This window comes from Trichechus manatus, unplaced genomic scaffold (assembly GCF_000243295.1).
Source record: "Trichechus manatus latirostris isolate Lorelei unplaced genomic scaffold, TriManLat1.0 scaffold00126, whole genome shotgun sequence".
Lineage (NCBI taxonomy): Eukaryota > Metazoa > Chordata > Mammalia > Sirenia > Trichechidae > Trichechus > Trichechus manatus.
In genome coordinates this window covers 2,107,568-2,124,588 of record NW_004444062.1, presented here as the reverse complement: position 1 = coordinate 2,124,588, position 17,021 = coordinate 2,107,568, and the positions used below count along the sequence as shown (strand labels likewise).

The following is a 17,021-nucleotide window of genomic DNA, read 5'->3' as shown; positions in this document are numbered from 1 at the left end:
TTATTTACTTCCAAATTTAGTTAATTTGCCCAAAAGAGGATTGAAATAGTAGTTTCCCATGCACCATTTAACAGATCTGACAAATGGCCAGCTCCATAAATATTAAACTTTTCAATGGATGAAAGCTAATAATCATAGCAAAAGCTATAGAAGGCCCTGTTTCTAAGGCTTTGCATAGAGTAGATGCTAATTGTTGAATGGGAAGGATAATTAATTTTGACAAAAAGTGTCCAAAACAAAAAACACAAAACACCTTATAAATAGATGCTGTGGAACTTTAAATGACTTTCTAAGCAATTTTCAAAACCCTTAGTCATATTTGTAGAGGACGCTTAATAGCTTTCAATAAACCTGCCCAATTTAGTCGTTTGCTCTACAAAGAATGTAGTAATCTGGACTAATTTGATAAAGGAAGCCTTTCCTGACATCCAAACCTGAAACTCTCAGGAATTCTACAGCAGTCATTTTTAAGAATGGTTCCAAAGACATCACTAATTTCACATATGGAGGTCAACAAATGAAACACAGGGGAAGTGGGTGGGATTGGTACAGTGTTAACTTAGCTGGAGCTTATAGCTCAGGGGAACATTGTGGGGAAGGAGGCACACAACAGTTGTGATAAAACATTTTCAACAATGACATTGGCACAAACTAAGGTTTTATGCAAATTCTAAAGATCAACTCAGGACAGAAAGCCCCTCAAATTTCAGAGAATTTACAGACAAGCCCATTGCATAGTGCTCAGAATGGCCTTGAAACTGTGTATACAATGCCAGAACATCTGGTCAAGCCAGTGAATCCCAATAGTCACACCAGTCGTTTGGTCCTCAGGGAACCAAACAACTAAGTGATTGAATTTCTCATTGCTCAACCAATCACTCTGGCATTGTGTCAACAAAGCCTGATTTAAGGCTATGGAAACTGTGGGTCTACAAACCTACACAGTCAAGCATTTCAAAGTAGTTTTGGATCTCTGGATGTTTCTTGACTGACATAATGAAAACTATCACTGTTTATAAACTCCAGAGACCACATAGTGGAACTTTTTGCAAAAATAGATGAGAGAAATAGCTGACTTCCGATTAGTCACTGTCTGTAGAGGTGGACTCTGTTCTCTGGTTTCTTTTTTAATAATGTTGTTAGATGCCGTCAAGTCGATTTCGACTAATAGCGATCCCATCTGACAGAGAACTGCCCCATAGGGTTTTCTAGGTTTTAATCTTGAAGGCAGCAGATTGCCAGGTATTTCTCCGACAGAACCTCTGCGTGGGCTGCAACTGCCAACTTTTCAGTTATCTGCTGAGCGCTTAACCATTGCACCACCAGGGCTCCTAATAATAGGCTTTACCAATATAGAGACAGCATACCACGTCATTTATCCTATGTCTTAGATGAGAACTATCAATTCAAATCGTTGGAAAACAGAAAAACAATGTATTTGAATTCAAACAAGACAATGTTGTTCCTTGTCCCTTAAAATAACTGCATTTTTCTACATTCTCCCATGGATAGGAATACTAACTAACCCCTTCTTCCTTGGGGACCAGCTTTTTTCAGGAAGTTGAACTCACTTGAAGATTTCAGACTGCTAACTAGGAGCTCACCTATTTTTCCACCCTCATTGTCTAACTAGTAATCATTTAAAATAAATTCACAGTTTTTGTTTTTTATAATATAATATTCTTAAAGTCTGTTGTATGCTCCATAGACTTCCCAAACAACCCTAAAATGGATTTCTATTTGGGAATTGTGGCAGTAGGTTAAGAGAGTTAAGGTTTAGGATGTCTAAAGTATGACAGAAAGACATGCTTTGGACTCTAGGTGATGTTAACAGGACATTCACAATTAGAACTCTTGAAAGGATCAGCTGCTATGGTGGAAGGATTTTGTCCACTAATCCCCAGATCCATCCTGGGAACTTTTATTGAAGACTTCATCCTGCGAAGTCTGATGATCGATCCCTTCATAAAACGAGCCGCCGTTGTGCAGGAAAGTCCCCACTGCCCGCCCCTGCCGGGCGTGACCCACAGCGTCGCTGAACACTTTGTTTATTTGCTCCTCCGAGGGCATCCACCAATCGGGGTTGGAGGTACAGTGCATCCTAATGAATTCTGTGGGAACATACGCAACAATAAAAAAGAGAGAGAGAAACAGCTGGTTTTTGTAGAAGATAATAGGAGAGGCTGCTTACACTTAAACAAAAGCTCTAAAGAAAAGCTTTATGGGAAATTCAATGTAATGCCATGATGATGTTACTCCTTAGACCTAACTTGTTCCACGTAAGGGTTCTTCTTAAGTGCAAAGTAAAAATCACGTAGTGAGGGCGTAATCCCTCTAAGGAACGTAACTTTGATTTCTAAACTACAGTATGCACCATGCTTGATGTAAGTTATGGAGTACATTTCAAAACTCATGTTTTGAACCCATGTTACTTGCTCACAGTTTTAGAATGTTAACTATCTCCAGAAGCAAATAAAATATCAAGAGTATGGTATTCTTTAACGAGCTACTAACTTGAAGACCGAGTACAATAAAACCAAAGCCCCAACGAGTGAGAAGGTGCCTATGTTTTAGTTCAGAAAAGGTTTCCACGTTCCTAAAATGGTGCATAATAGGCTGTGCTTATTTTTCTAATTTTGGTATCTATACATACACTGACAAATATTTTTAAATGAGATTTCCTCTAAATATTTAATTTCATCAGAAAAACAATTAGCATGTCTGGAAGAGTGAGTATATAAAAAGTATAAAGGGTATTTTCTAAGTGTGTGTGTTTGTGTATGTGTGTGTGTGCATGTATGTGTGTGTGTGCACATATGTATAACACACACGTATATATACCTGACTCCAATGAAACAAACGTGGCCTCCCTCAGACTGAGCTCAAATTAACCCTTACTCTGTTTTCTCAAGCGGGTAGGGTACATAGATAATTCTGAAGTAGCTATTTTAATATGAACACTTGCAGACTGAAGTGAACATTTCAGAAAAAGTTGTAAGTCAAACTGTTCTTGCACAGCTGTTTAAAACTTCAAGGTAACACTAATTTACACGCCTGTACTTCTCCAGCACTACTCTCTCCACAATACAATGTAATAGTTCTGGTTGTAGGATCAGAATTGTGTGAAAATTTGAAATTGCTGGCCCTATTTACCCTATGAAGAGGCTGACACTTTAAAGCACTTCAACCAGAAAAAGCCCTCATCAACTGAGCTGCGCACATCTCAGCAGAGTCTGGTTTAACAGAGAAGCAGCACGGTAGTTACTAAGTTTTTTGGCATTCCCTTAAATTTTGTGCCTGAGGCGAGAGCCTCACCTTAGTCCCAGCCCTGGTTACCTTCCTTGGGGGAAAGAACCATGTTCATTCAGCTTCTCATACTACAAAACTGCCAGGTGGCTAATCCTGAGGTGCAGACCTGGGAAACCTGAAGAATAATTCTCAAATTTAGGTGTCACTATAATCTTGTACAGAAGGCAGTATTCTGCAATCTCTGAGGCTAACCTATTTAGCCCACTCCCACTTATTTTCCTTGTGTTTTCATGCTAGTCTCAATTGTCCTCAAATCATCTCCTGCCAGACTATAAACTCCAGGAGACAGGGATTCTGTTTTCTATTCCTCTTATGTCTTCTTAAGTCCCAGTAAGTATTCAGAAGCTGTTTCTTAAGTAACTTAGTTCTTAAGTAACTTTCCTGTCTGTCCAGATTCACCCACACTCATGAACACAAGAGAACAAAACACTAAAATGGTCAACGAGAGGAAATAAAGGCTAATGAACGAGTGCAAGAATTTTTTGTCCTGCAAAAGTCAGCTGCAACATCGCAATTCGGCCAGAGTGGGCTGCTCTGTGACCTGCCTCTCCCGCCTCCTCCCTCATATCCACTGTTACGGCAGGACTTTCCCTAGTATTGTGGCAAAGGCTATCGAGAGCTAAAAGTAGAGCTCATTCTGCTACACAAATACGAAGCATCTTCACAGGCCCTCCAATGAGATGAAAGATACTTCCTCTTTCCACTACGGTCAAACTACTTTAGGGAGCAGTCACAGCCTGGAATTTGATTCCATTCCCCATAGCACCCTATTTTCCATCACTAGTGTGTCCAAAGTCTGAGGGCTTCCTTGGCTATTCCAATCTTGCTTACCACAGCAAGGATGTTCACCCCCTGGCGTCACCAGGCCTGCCAAGCAGGGTGCCATATCACCTAAATCTTTATGAAGGGAATCACACCTAGTTCAAAGGAAGGCCCAATGATTTCAGCCTTTGGGATAAACACTTCAATGCTCTAACCAGGTGCCCCACAACTCAGATAATAACCACTTCTTGTCTATGTATTCTCCACCCCAAGGGTGGAAGCTTGTGGGCTGTGGCCACCAAGTGAGAAACCAGCCGGAGAATGTAATTTCTGGTTAGGCAGCCTGAACTGCACTTGTGTGATGTTCGGTCCAGCCATGTTCTCAGGACAGCGGCATTGGTGCTTTGGGATGTATTTTTATCACTGTTTCACTGACTTGCTAGTTAAAATGTAAGATACTTAAGAATTTCCGGAAAGGCATACAGTTGCGAGACTCCTTAACTTCCTTTTGAGCCTAAGGATAACTTCCCTGAGTACACACAGTGGGTGTCTTCAGTAAGGTCCCTAAGCTCCCCACTGTCTCTTGGTGAGTTACTCCATTATCTTTCATGATGTTGGTGGATAAAGGAAACTCATGACTGGTTCGCTAAGACAGACCCTGGAAATTTCTGTCACCCCCGTCTCTTTGAGTAAGTGGGATTTTCAGACTGGCCAAGGCTGAGTACTCTGGAACGCCTGTGCCTAATTAACATTCATTTCAGCTACCTTTCTCAATATGCGCCACCTGCACCAGAATCACCTGAGGTGCTTGGGAAAAGCAGCAATGCGTGGGCCCCAGGGAATGGGCCCAGGGAATCTAGGCTGCTAACACTACATGCATGTCTTAGACACACAAATGTTTGAGTATCATTGTGGCCATCCCAGAGGGATGTAGGAGTAGAGAGGGCTCCCTCTCCTTTCTGATAACCAAGGATGTATCCATGACCATGTTTTTCATCTGTGACTTTCTCTCCAGGAAACATATGGATCCCTGTCCAGAGCAAATCGATATTAAGTCTTGTCAACCAATACAATTGCTACTGAACCAGACAGGTTAATATCTGAGCTTTCTGATATGGGTTTTTCAGGTGTGAATGGTGTTTTTGTCGACACTCTAATGTTTCTATTTATATTGTTTATTTGCACTTGCTGAATCAATTGGCTATCTCTCGATTCTTCCTCCCCACCCAGTCGGGCCTATAATAGTGAGATTAGCTGCAAAGTAGTCACCTGTTAATACTGATGAAACAGTATTATCTAAACCATACTTTTAAGCAGAAATTTATTTTTTAACTAATAGAAGAAAGATTGACTGGGCAAGGTATAGTTTAGGCACTAAGGAAAATGAACTCTAATCAAATTTAAGGAGTTGGGGACAAGTATTCTTGAAAACGTAGCTAGAAGGGAGCACAGGCTAGAAGAGGAAATGGGGTATCATTTGACCAAATAATATATACCCATTGCTGCTGAGTCAATGCCGACTCATAGTGACCCTACAGAACAGAGTAGAACTGCTCCACAGAGTTTCCAAGGCTATAAATCTTTACCGAAGCAGACCGCCACATCTTTCTCCTGTGGAGCAGCTGGTGGGTTTGACTCTCTGGTAGCAATGAAAATCTAAATTTGAAATATGAAACATGAGGTGCTATGCAATGTTTATGTACCATTAAGTGAGAACACCAAGGCTCAAGCAAACGGGGAGTTTTTAAAGAACTTCTCAATACCAAGTGGATGGGCCACAAGAAACCTATAAGCTCGCAGCGGAAAAAAAAACCAAAATACAGTAAGGCTGAACACTTGTACGCGGGGAGCCATAGCCAATGCGGTGAAATGAGATCACAGATGGCGGACACTGAGCGGAAGGATGCAGTACCTCGGAGGCATGTTACTTTAACTGGATCCAGAGGGCGTCTTTCAGGACCTGTCTCTCCTGACTGCACTGACCTTTTCCTTTTCCCAAGGCCGCATGAGTACTTAAGCTCATCGGTCGTGAAAACAAATCTGATGAGGTATCGAAGGAGCCGTCTCCCATCTTTCTTTGAAGAGTTTACAGCCTCGTCCCACTGTTTGCTCGTTATGTAGACAGGATAGTTGTTCAAAAGCTGCTTGCTTCCCTGGAAAAAGCAAAAGGTTTTCTCAATACCTACTTGGCCAGCCAGCCAGAAGCCAAGGCGATCTCCATTTCAAAGGCAAACATGCTTTTTAACCAAGTGGCGATGCTGACAATGAACCAGGTATTGAAGAGCACAAGTAATTGCTCGCACTCAGAATGGGCACTTTTCAAATTACATTTGCATTTTCTATAACAAGAACCAATGAGGTATAATGAACAACTTTGAAAGAGGAGCTATTTATAACTTGCATTTTAACAGGTAGGTTAAAATGTGTCAAGATCCAATGACAAGGAACACTATTTAAATATAATCTGTAACTTTCCTTTTCAATCTATTAAAATATGCGAAAATGACTTTGAAGAGTGTGATCAAATCGGTCTCTTCATCCTTTGGTTCGCAGTTAAGTACATTGAGAAATGAGGCAGGCGGTCTATTTTTCACAAGGTATTACTTGGGTTTAACATACCTAACACCTGATAGCCACTGCATTACAGTGAAAACAACATACAAAAATTTGAAAAGGGGGAACTGTGGAAACTTGAAAAAAAATTAATAATGCAAAACATGTCTCCTCAAATTATAGCTTTTGCAAATGCCACTATGTCAACTCAAAATTTTTCTTACTTTTCACGATCGTAATTTATGTCTACTATAAAATTCCCAGGCTAAATAGCTGCAATGGGACTAATTACGGGAATTTCTGTAACATTTATAAACCATGTTTACTCAATTGCACCTACACAACCATTACTTTAGTTCTGGTTGTCCATAAAATTCTACAGTCCAGGACAAATTAACTAACCCATGATCTCAGTTTTAACGTACTCCTTCCCCAGTAATTAAGGTGTACAAAATAAAGAAGAGAAAACTCATTCAGTTTTACAACTCTGCAAATTTACTACAGGTTATAAACTTGTCAGTGTTTGGGTCTGATAGGGTTTTATTTCAAAAAATAGTCTGATCAGTTAAGCACTGAGATAGGTAAATGGCATAGGAACCAAAAGGAAAGAGGCAGCCAGATTTGGCTACAAAATTCTCACTGCATTACATACATGGAAACTCACTACAGCAGTCATCCTTTCTTGAACTAGCAAGAGTGTGATTTAGTTTCCTTTTTAAAGGAGGTAGTTGAAGTGAGTGGTTTGTGCACTGAACTTAGAGCCACACTGGGTTTGAACTGAATCTTGGTTCTGTGTATTAGATATGTTTCTTAAACAAGTTACTTCACCTCCTTAGACCAAAGTTTCTCCACATGTAAAATGGGAAGAACCAGATTATCATGGGTTTAAGATGTGAATATTAGGAAGTATAAGCCAACCCTTGCTCTGTGCACAACGGATGACCCTGTGTACAAGAGGTGATCAAAAGATGACCAGGAACAAGTCCCTGGGTGGCACAAAAGGTTAAGCGCTTGACTACTACTAGCCAAAAGGTTGGTGGTTCAAACATACCAGGAGGTGTCTTGGAAGACAGGCCTGGTGATCTGCTTCTGAAAGGTCACATCCTTGAAAACCCTAGAGAACTCAATTCTACCCTGCACACACTGGGGTCCCCATGAGTTGGAACTGACTCAGTGGTCAACTAACAACATTCACTGCTTTATTCCCAGAGCATAGACCAGTGCCTGGCACATGTTATATGCTTTAAAAAAAAAAAAAAAGACCAGAAGCCCAGAGGTTCCAAAGGTTCCCTTGGCCCAGGTTGCTGTCATGGCAGGAGGTGAGAGATGATGAAGGCATGAACCAAGTCTGTGGAAGTGCAGATGGAGAGGCAGGGATGAAAGATGGAGAATCAAGGGGGCCAGGCAACCAATTCAATGAGCAAAGGTCTGAGAGATGTCAGTTAAGATAAGAAATACAAGGTTAGCGCTGAGAGGAGGAGGCAGGCAGCAGGAAAGTAATTCCATTGCTTCCCATGCACAGCCTGGAAGGGTTATGATGGTTCTGAGTGGTTGACTCCTCGACCCTCATGGCAGCCAGGTAGGGCCTGAGGCAGGAGGAACCTTCAGGCAGGTTGTCTTAGCAGCCTTGTCTATATCTGAGTGTGTCAGGATGAGAAAAATGTCTAGGAGGCTCTGTTGGTTCTATTTTTAAGAAGCCAAATCCAAAAAGTAAATGGAGAATTAACACTCCCCTTAAAACCACTAATTGTGTCAAAAATAAATTTTTGTACAAGAACCTTAATAATAACTGCCACCATTTACTGAGCGACTGATTACCAGCCTGAGGTGGCAGCCCTAAGCACTCTGTATCCTTGGCCTCATTTTTCCTCACAGGCAGTGACAGCAATGTAATTACAGAGCTGGGCTCTGGGTAAGGGCTCGGGCAGGTGACTTAACTCCTCTAAACTTCAGCTCCTTTCTGTAAAAATAGGGATAATCATCTCAGCTTGCAGGTTTAGGGTGCAAGGCCCATCAGTCTCCCTACCAGAAGATAAGCTTATGAGGGCTGGGATTTTTATCTGCTTTATTCCATGCCATACTCCCAGGGCCAAGAACAGTGCCTGACACAAATGGAAAGAAACACGGCCCAGTTCTGTGCCATCCCCATGATTGGTTGCGGACCACAGGGTTTTCATTGGCTGATTTTCAGAAGTAGATGGCCAGGCCTATCTTCCTAGTCCTTCTTAGTTTGGAAGCTCCACTGAAAACTGTTCAGCATCGCAGCAACGTGCAAGACTCCATGGACCGACGGGTGATGGCTGCACATGAGGTGCACTGGCTGAGACTCAAACCTGGATCTCCTGCATGGAAGGCGAGAATTCTACCACTGAACCACCAATGCCTCCTCAACTGACACAGAGCAGGTGTAATAAACATTTGCTGAAAGACTAATATAGTACAGTACTTACTACCATGGTAGTACTTACTACAGGAGCAGACATTCAACAAAGGTGGCTATAATTAAGAGTTCTTATTTATTTATTTTAACACTGTGGCACTGGGCCATTTGAAGAGCTTCTGAGAACATTAATTGGGGAAGTTACAGGTCAGAATCTAAACTTCCTTGCCTTAAAGAACTTTAACGAGAGCAACATCGATAAGTGGCCATTAAAAGGGGGCTTCTGCCAAGGCTAGGGGAGGGGGAATGAAGAGTTATTGCTTAATGGGTAGAGTTTCTGTTTGGGATGATGAAAAAATTTTGAAAATAGTGGTGATTATTGCACAAGATTATGAATATACTTAATGCCATTGAATTGTATACTTAGAAATGATTTTAAATGGCAAGTTTTTATGTTATATATATTCTGTATTATAATTTCTTTTTCTTTTTTTTAAATAGGGGCTTCTGCAGACAGAGGACCTCCACTGTCCTTAATTTAAAATCATCCTTAGTTTTGGTCCCTGTGAGTACATATGGAGCAGTTCTACTTTGCACACACGGAGTCCTCATGAGTCAGAGTTGACTTGATGGCAACTACCAACAACAAAGACAAAGTACATATCCAGGCACACCTGTCCCTCTTAGAAAAGAAGACAGTGTGGTATTTTTAAAATATTTATTTAATGTTGGATAGTTTCTAAAACTGCTTTCCTTCAGGTTTGTGAGCTTACCTGGCAGATGAGGATTACTGTATCTGTTTTTGCCAACTAAGTTAAATCCTTTCCTAAGGTCTCGAAATCAAAGGGGGAGAGCTGGGGAAACCTGTCCCCAAGTTCAGGGTTTGGCCCATGACACTGTGCTGTGTCCCTAAAATCGGAGTTGAGGCTATTTCAAGATGGAAGGTATTGTGATTAGGGAGCTGAGAATCCACGGCAGGAGATTTCTCAAACCCTTAAAAACAACCACTCGTACAGAGAAGAGCTCAACAGCTCTTATAAAATGTGGTTATACCATTTGGATGTCATTTTCTCCAAGAAAAAGGAAAACAAAGAGAAAAAGCAATTTACAACCCAAAATGCAACTCAAAATGCTCTCTGAGTTACGGGTGAGATTTATAATCCGGTTTTAGCATACTTAAGAAATAATATGTGATAAATAATAAAAATGAGAAAATGCCCAAAGTGACAATAAAAATATTATAGTAATAATGGTGCTGATAGGAAATAAGAGTGCTATCCAGAGGAAATATAGATATTTCCTTTGTTTTTACAGAATTCTGATTGTATATTCTCTTCAGTTAGCTACCAACACTTATTAAACTCTGACCTACTGGTGAGTCAATTTGAAAAAATGACAATGAACAATGCTCAGTGTCTTCAGAGTCATAACTAAATGGAAGAGACAGGTGTGCGTTAACTATAAAGTAACCCAGATAGTTCTGAATTAGACTTACGAGTAACGTGCTACATGAGCACAAAGCAGGGGGAGCAGCAAGCAGAGATAGCTTCTTGGAGGAAGTGGGCTTTTCAGTTGTGCTTTTTGTATGATAGAAATGTCAAGTTAAGATACGAAACCTTTCTTCTAGAGAGTAATCAATGGATTTTAAGCATGTGACGTTTAGTCTGATATGTACTTCAGAAAAATAACTTTGCAGGGTGGACAATGGATAAGAAAGGATCTGCAACAGTCCAGGTGAAAAGAGATGAGTGTGAACTAGAAATAATTCAACATGGCTGTAGAATGGATGTTGAGGTTGAAGAAGAGGAAATAGTGAATCTCCAAAGACTTAACCTGAGGTGACTGGGGGCTGATGGTGCCTTTATTAAAGAGAAAACAGTGTAAGAATGGGTATTCAGAATAGATGTGGTGAGTTTGAGAGGTGTGTGGCATTCCGCTCTTGGACAGGCAGCTAGACAAACACGTCTAGAGCTAAGCTGCAGGGACTGGTGCTCTAGATACATGTATTCTATTGTTGTTAGTTGTTGTCTAGTTGACTCTGACTCATGGTGACCCCATGCACAACAGAACAAAACACTGCCTGGTCCTGCACCATCTTCATGATTGTTAGTATACTCAAGACTGTTGTTGTGGGTATACTTGAGATCATTGTTGTAGCCACTGAGTATTTTGAGTGCCTTCTAGTCTAGGGGACTCATCTTCCAGCACCATACTGGACAATATTCTGTTGTGGTCTGTAGGGTTTTCACTGGCTAATTTTTGGCAGCAGACCATCAGGCCTTTCTTCCTAGTCTGTCTTAGGCTGGAAGATCTGCTGAAGCCTACCCACTATGGGTGACCCTGCTGATATTTGAAATACTCGCGGCACAGCTTCCAGCATCATATGAAAATGCAAGCCACTGCAGTATGACAAACTGATAGGCAGGATTGGTGCTTTAGATACATATAAAAAAACCAAAACCAAACCCATTGCTGTCAAGTTGATTCTGACTCATAGTGACCCTATAGGACAGAATAGAACTGCCCCATAGGGTTTTCAAGGAGCACCTAGTGGATGTGAACTGCCGACTTTTGGTTAGCAGCCAAGCTCTTAACCACTGTGCCACAGGGGATCCAGATACACATATAGGATGTGTTAACACACATGGGTAAATATTCTGCAGAAGACCTTGTTAAAGTGTTAAAAAGCAAAGATGTCACCTTGAAGACTAACACGTGCCTGACCCAAGCCATGGTGTTTTCAGTCGCCTCGTATGCATGCAAAAGCTGGATGACGAATAAAGAAGACCGGAGAAGAACTGACACCTTTGAATTGTGGTGCTGGCGAAGAATATTGAATATACCATGGACTACCAAAAGAATGAACAAATCTGTCTTGGAAGAAGTACAACCAGAATGCTCCTTAGAAGGAAGGATGGCAAGAGTATGTCTCACATACTTTGGACACGTTATCAGGAGGGATCAGTCCCTGGAGAAGGACATCATGCTTGGTAAAGTGGAGGGTCAGAGAAAAAGAGGAAGACCCTCAACGAGATGGACTGATGCAGTGGCTGCAACAATGGGCTCAGGTATAGTAACAATTATGAGGATGGTGCAGGACCGAACAGTGTTTCGTTCTGTTGTGCATAGGGTCGCTATGAGGTGGAACCGACTTGACGGCACCTAACAACAACAAAAAAAACCTACAAGTAGAATTGATGTTATGAGAGAGAACATAACCGTCCAGAGAAAGAGAGCAGAGAGCAAGAGAAGGTGAAAGATGAAATGCTAGAGAGCAGTGAATGAAAACCTCATGGAAGCATAGTAAGGAAAGGGTGGGGAACCAGGAGAGAGTACTGACACTAAGGTCGAGGGAAGTGGGAGCATGTGGGAAGAAGGGTGAGAGTCTACAGATGATGAAGGCTAGAAAAGGGGCCCCTGGACTGAATGATTGGGGAAGACACCAGTAGTCTCTTGCAGAGCATTCTGGTGAGTAGTGGAGGTGAAGCCAGATTACAGGGGGTGGAACAGCAAAGGGAAACTGAGGGAGTGGAGAGAATGAATACAGACCAGCAGGGCCAGATTAAGGCATGTAAGAGCCCTAAACACTGATAATCTGTGGTGCCCCCTCCTCTGCTTATTCACTCACTGAACAGGATATGTTAGTTATATATACATGCATATATATGTGTGTGTGTGTCTTAGTTATCCATGATGTAACTTCTTTTTAAATGCGACTATAATATTAGCAACTGAATGCAAGTGGCGTATCCCATTTTAGCGGAATGAGATGAACTGGATTATAAAATTTTTGGTGGATGTGGATACTAAGATTTTTACCATACACCACATTTTCTACAAAAAGAATATTCCACATATTCTACACCAAAGAATTAGTCTGAACTTAGTTGTTCCATCAATGTAAAGTTCTGTTAATCTCCCACAATGAAAAACTGACTTTCATCAATTATGCTTTAAACTTCTCATACTTGAATTTTGTAATTGTTTTGTAATAAATGCTATAATTATAAATGAACAAATGAAAAGATGTCATAAAAGAAAATTTAATGTGTCCTGTTTGCTTGGCACCTATAGGTCTTTGCTTTGGACAACTGGTGTCCCTGTTTTGTTGATGCCCTAAGCACGTGCTTACCTTGCTTATTGGGTAATCCGTCCCTATAGACCCATCTTTCAAATGTTTAATCAGTAAAAAATGAGGTGATCATTCAGCAAGCTGAACTTGAGTGCCTTCTGTGGAAATGGCACTGGGGATGCTAAAGGGGATGAGATCTGGGTCCATCCCTCAAAGACCAAGACGTATCATGGGGCAGACTGGAAAGTGTTCTGACAGAGGATACTATGGGAGAACTCTGTGATGGAAGGAGAAAGAAAGGACAATGTTTGGAGGAGAGGGAGAGAAGAAAAGAAGTCCTTTAGGATGGGGAGATTGGAATGTGTTTGTTACTAGTGGGAGGGGAGAAATCTATGCAAGAAACAAGGAATATTTGATGGCACAAAGTCCTAGGAGAGGAAGGGCAGAGCTGCGTGGACACTCAGCATCGGCAAGGGGAAGAGACACCGTTTCCTTTAGGGGGGAAGTGTGAAGGTGGAAATAAGTATGAAGGTAGATGGGGAGGGGGAGATTCAACTTGGTGTTTCTTTCTAGCTGAGTTCAAGAGAGGGAGGGTGGTGGGAATAGAGATGGGCCAGGGGTTAGAGAAATGGACCAGACCTTTCAAATAGCTCCTCTAGGTTATAGGAAAAGGAAGCAACAGGAATAGAATCTCTGGCCACACCTGAACGTGACAGAATTTCAAGCCACACCAGACTGACTCCACATTTTTCATCCTCTGGTTTCTTAGGAGCAGAGAACTGGACAGTGGTTTGTTTGTGTATTTCATTGCAGAATGACATGGGGTCAGAGTGCGAACAACAAGTGCACAGTCAGATCTACCAAAACAGTAAACAGTGGATGGAACTTTAGGGTGATTTTAAACTAGATACAGGAATGTCAACGGATATGTGACCACAAGATGAGAGAGAGGGTCAACATCCTACCATTACCAGCATGAACAACTTACCTTGCCAAGTGAAGACAATTTAACTTTTTAAATAGAACACTATCGATCATTACCAATCCAAGACATTGATAAGCCCAGTAAGATACAGTGGAGGTGCTTCTTCCACTGGATTTAGGTTCTAAAGTCAGTAAGATGGAAATAAGATGTATTCAAAACTGAGCATTGAAAATCTTGTAAAAAGATACCATGTTTAAACTGACATACCATCACCACCAAAAGAGGCTGTTTTCTCTACACATCACAAGAGACTGCAGTTTCTTACAGTGAGGACCGGAGGAAGAAACTGGCTTGTGTTCAGGGTCGCTGATGTCTGAAAAATACGTATCTAAACACACGAGAATCTCACTCAAGGTGAGAGATGCCACACAATCAGGAACATTCCAGAACACTGGATCTACCTGAAGGGACAACAGGTTGGCATCTCCCATTTCAGGGCTCCTCTGTGCCAAAAAAATGGTGGAATAGTTGCCCACACTATTTAAACTGTTCTTTCTTCTTCCTTTTTTTCCTAGATTACAGAGTTGAATCTTCATGAGTTAAGAAAATGAATGCCCTTTCTCCATAGTACATACACTTACAGGTAATGAATCCACAAACCTCTGACAGCCAAAAATGTATTTTGCTAGTCAATCTGTTCTGGTATATACTGTTAAGTAATCAATAAATTCTAAGTGGAGCAACATTTATCTTTTTATGAGAGACTTACCTCGGTTGGCTGGTCAGCTGGCTGTGGTATCATGAGTTGGTTGTGGTGCTGTAGGACTGTCTTCAAGTAATCTAGAACAGTCTGGCAGGGCACTAGGTGGAATAAATTAAAACAATTAGCTATCCCACAATATGAAAATAAAATAAGTAAGGTCTAAAAAGATTTCTGATGTAAACTTCTTTAAAAAAATAAATAAATAAAAAGACATTTTCTAAAGGAAATAGAATCTTCTTTCATTTGACATCCGTAGTTATTTCAGTTTGTAAGTCCAGAACAGATGTTATGGTTTTGGGAGAATTTTTAGGTTTCTCATAGGCTCAGCACAATTCACTGAGAATTTTCAAGTCAACAATTACTCTAAGATGAATTTGGGTCAACAATAATGATTATGAACAGCTTACAGAAACGACATGTCTTCTTTGACTCCAGCTGTAGCATTAGCACCCAACAGTGCTGTTTAAAATTAGAAGTACTGAAAATTTATGTTTCACTAGTGTTTAATCAATATTAAAAAACCAAACCAAACCCACTGCTGTTGAGTCAATTCCAACTCATAGCGATCCCATAGGGTTTCCAAGGCTGTAAATCTCTATGGAAGCAGACTGCCACATTTTTCTCCTGAAGGAGCTGCTGGTGGTTCCAAACCACCACCTTTCGCAGTCGATCGCTTTAACCACTGTGCCACCATATAATACTCATTTTTAATGACAGACTCATTCCTAAATTCTTCAGTAAGCAGGAATTCTATGCAATTTAGACTTGCCTCCTAATATGAATATTTGTGGACATACAGTTCTTACTCTAAGTGTCTTACTCTCTCTCCTCTCAAGAAGTTCAGCTGATTTGGTCCAATTCAGATTTGGCTATCATGTATTTAATTAACTAATGCACTTTTTTTTATTGTGGTAAAATATATGTAATTAATGTTACTGAGCTGTACACTGAAAAATGGTTAAACTGGCAACTGTTATATGTACTTTAAGGCACCTACCTTAATAACCAATAACACTGAAAAATAGTTAAATTGGCAAATGTTGTTGGTTTTTTTTTTATAAATGTTATTGGTTATTTAAGGCAGATGCCTTAAAATATATACAACATAACATTTGCCAGTTTCACCATTTTTAAGTGTACAGTGAAGTGACATTAATTATATTCACAATATTGTAAAACCATCATCACTATTTATTTCAAAAACTTTTTCAACACTCTAAATAGAAGCTCTGTACCCATTAAGTAATAACGCCCCGTTTTCCTTCTCCCCCAGCCCATGATGACCTATAATCTACCCTGTCTCTATGACCTTACCTATTCTCGACATTTCATATAAGTGAAATCATACAAGTTTTGTCTTTTGTGTCTGGCTTATTTCACTTAACAGTTTGAAGGTTCATCCACATCGTAGCATGTATCAGAACTTCATTTCTCTTTATGGCTGAATAATACTCCATTGTATGGATTTACCACATTGTGTTTATCCATTCATCTGCTGATGGACATTTGGGTTGTTTCCATCTTTTGGCTGTTGTGAATAATGCTGCAATGAACATTGGTGTACAAGTATCTGTTTGAGTCCCTGAACCTTAGTCTTACAGACTCAATGAATAATTACAATAAAACTGAACAGATACTAACCCAACATAAAGCCTGACATTTTTTGCACCATTGCATAAATAATTCCTACATCTTAAGATTTATATTAGAGCCCTTTCAGTAGCATTAATTGCTTTTCAAAGTCTTGGCAGCTTAGTTAATAACCTAATTTATACGAGTTATTGCCGCTATCTGTCTTAGCCATGTGTTTTCTTAAGATGCTTTTCACATTAAAGAAAACAAATATTTAACCTAAGCTCCAATTTTAAAGTATCACCACTAAGCTTTCTTCACTTTGTTTCTCTCTCTCTCTTTTTAAGATAGCAAACAAAAGCCCTCATCTTTATTCCTCTGCTCATAGCTTTGTGGTTTTTAGGTGATGTCACGTTGTCACATAAAAAACGACACTGTCATTCTATTGAAGAATTTGAATGATAGAAAACAGAAGTAGGTTAGAAAATTTTCCTCCTGCCAAAAAGTATTTCCTTAAATAACTATACTTACAGATCTGTGTCTTACAGACTTGTCATGGGTCACTCTTGAATAATCATTTGAATATATTCTTCAAATTGAAGCATTTGCTGAACAACCACAAAAGTCAACCAAAAGAAGGCATACATCAGTTTGAAGTAGGGCTCAGCGAAGTTTAATACAACCT

At 40.4% G+C, this 17,021-nt stretch overlaps 1 protein-coding gene across 1 annotated transcript in view; it reads right to left on the bottom strand.

Annotated features, from left to right (window-relative positions):
- Positions 1-1,893: 1,893 nt before the first annotated feature.
- Positions 1,894-17,021, bottom strand: part of BEND4 (BEN domain containing 4) — a 34,877-nt gene continuing 19,749 nt past the window's right edge. The window contains exons 4-6 of the mRNA XM_004384642.1: positions 14,771-14,862; positions 5,984-6,224; positions 1,894-2,111 (exon numbers count right to left, since the gene is read on the bottom strand). Coding sequence (XP_004384699.1) covers positions 1,894-2,111; positions 5,984-6,224; positions 14,771-14,862 — 551 coding nt within the window. The remainder of the gene's footprint in view (positions 2,112-5,983; positions 6,225-14,770; positions 14,863-17,021) is intronic.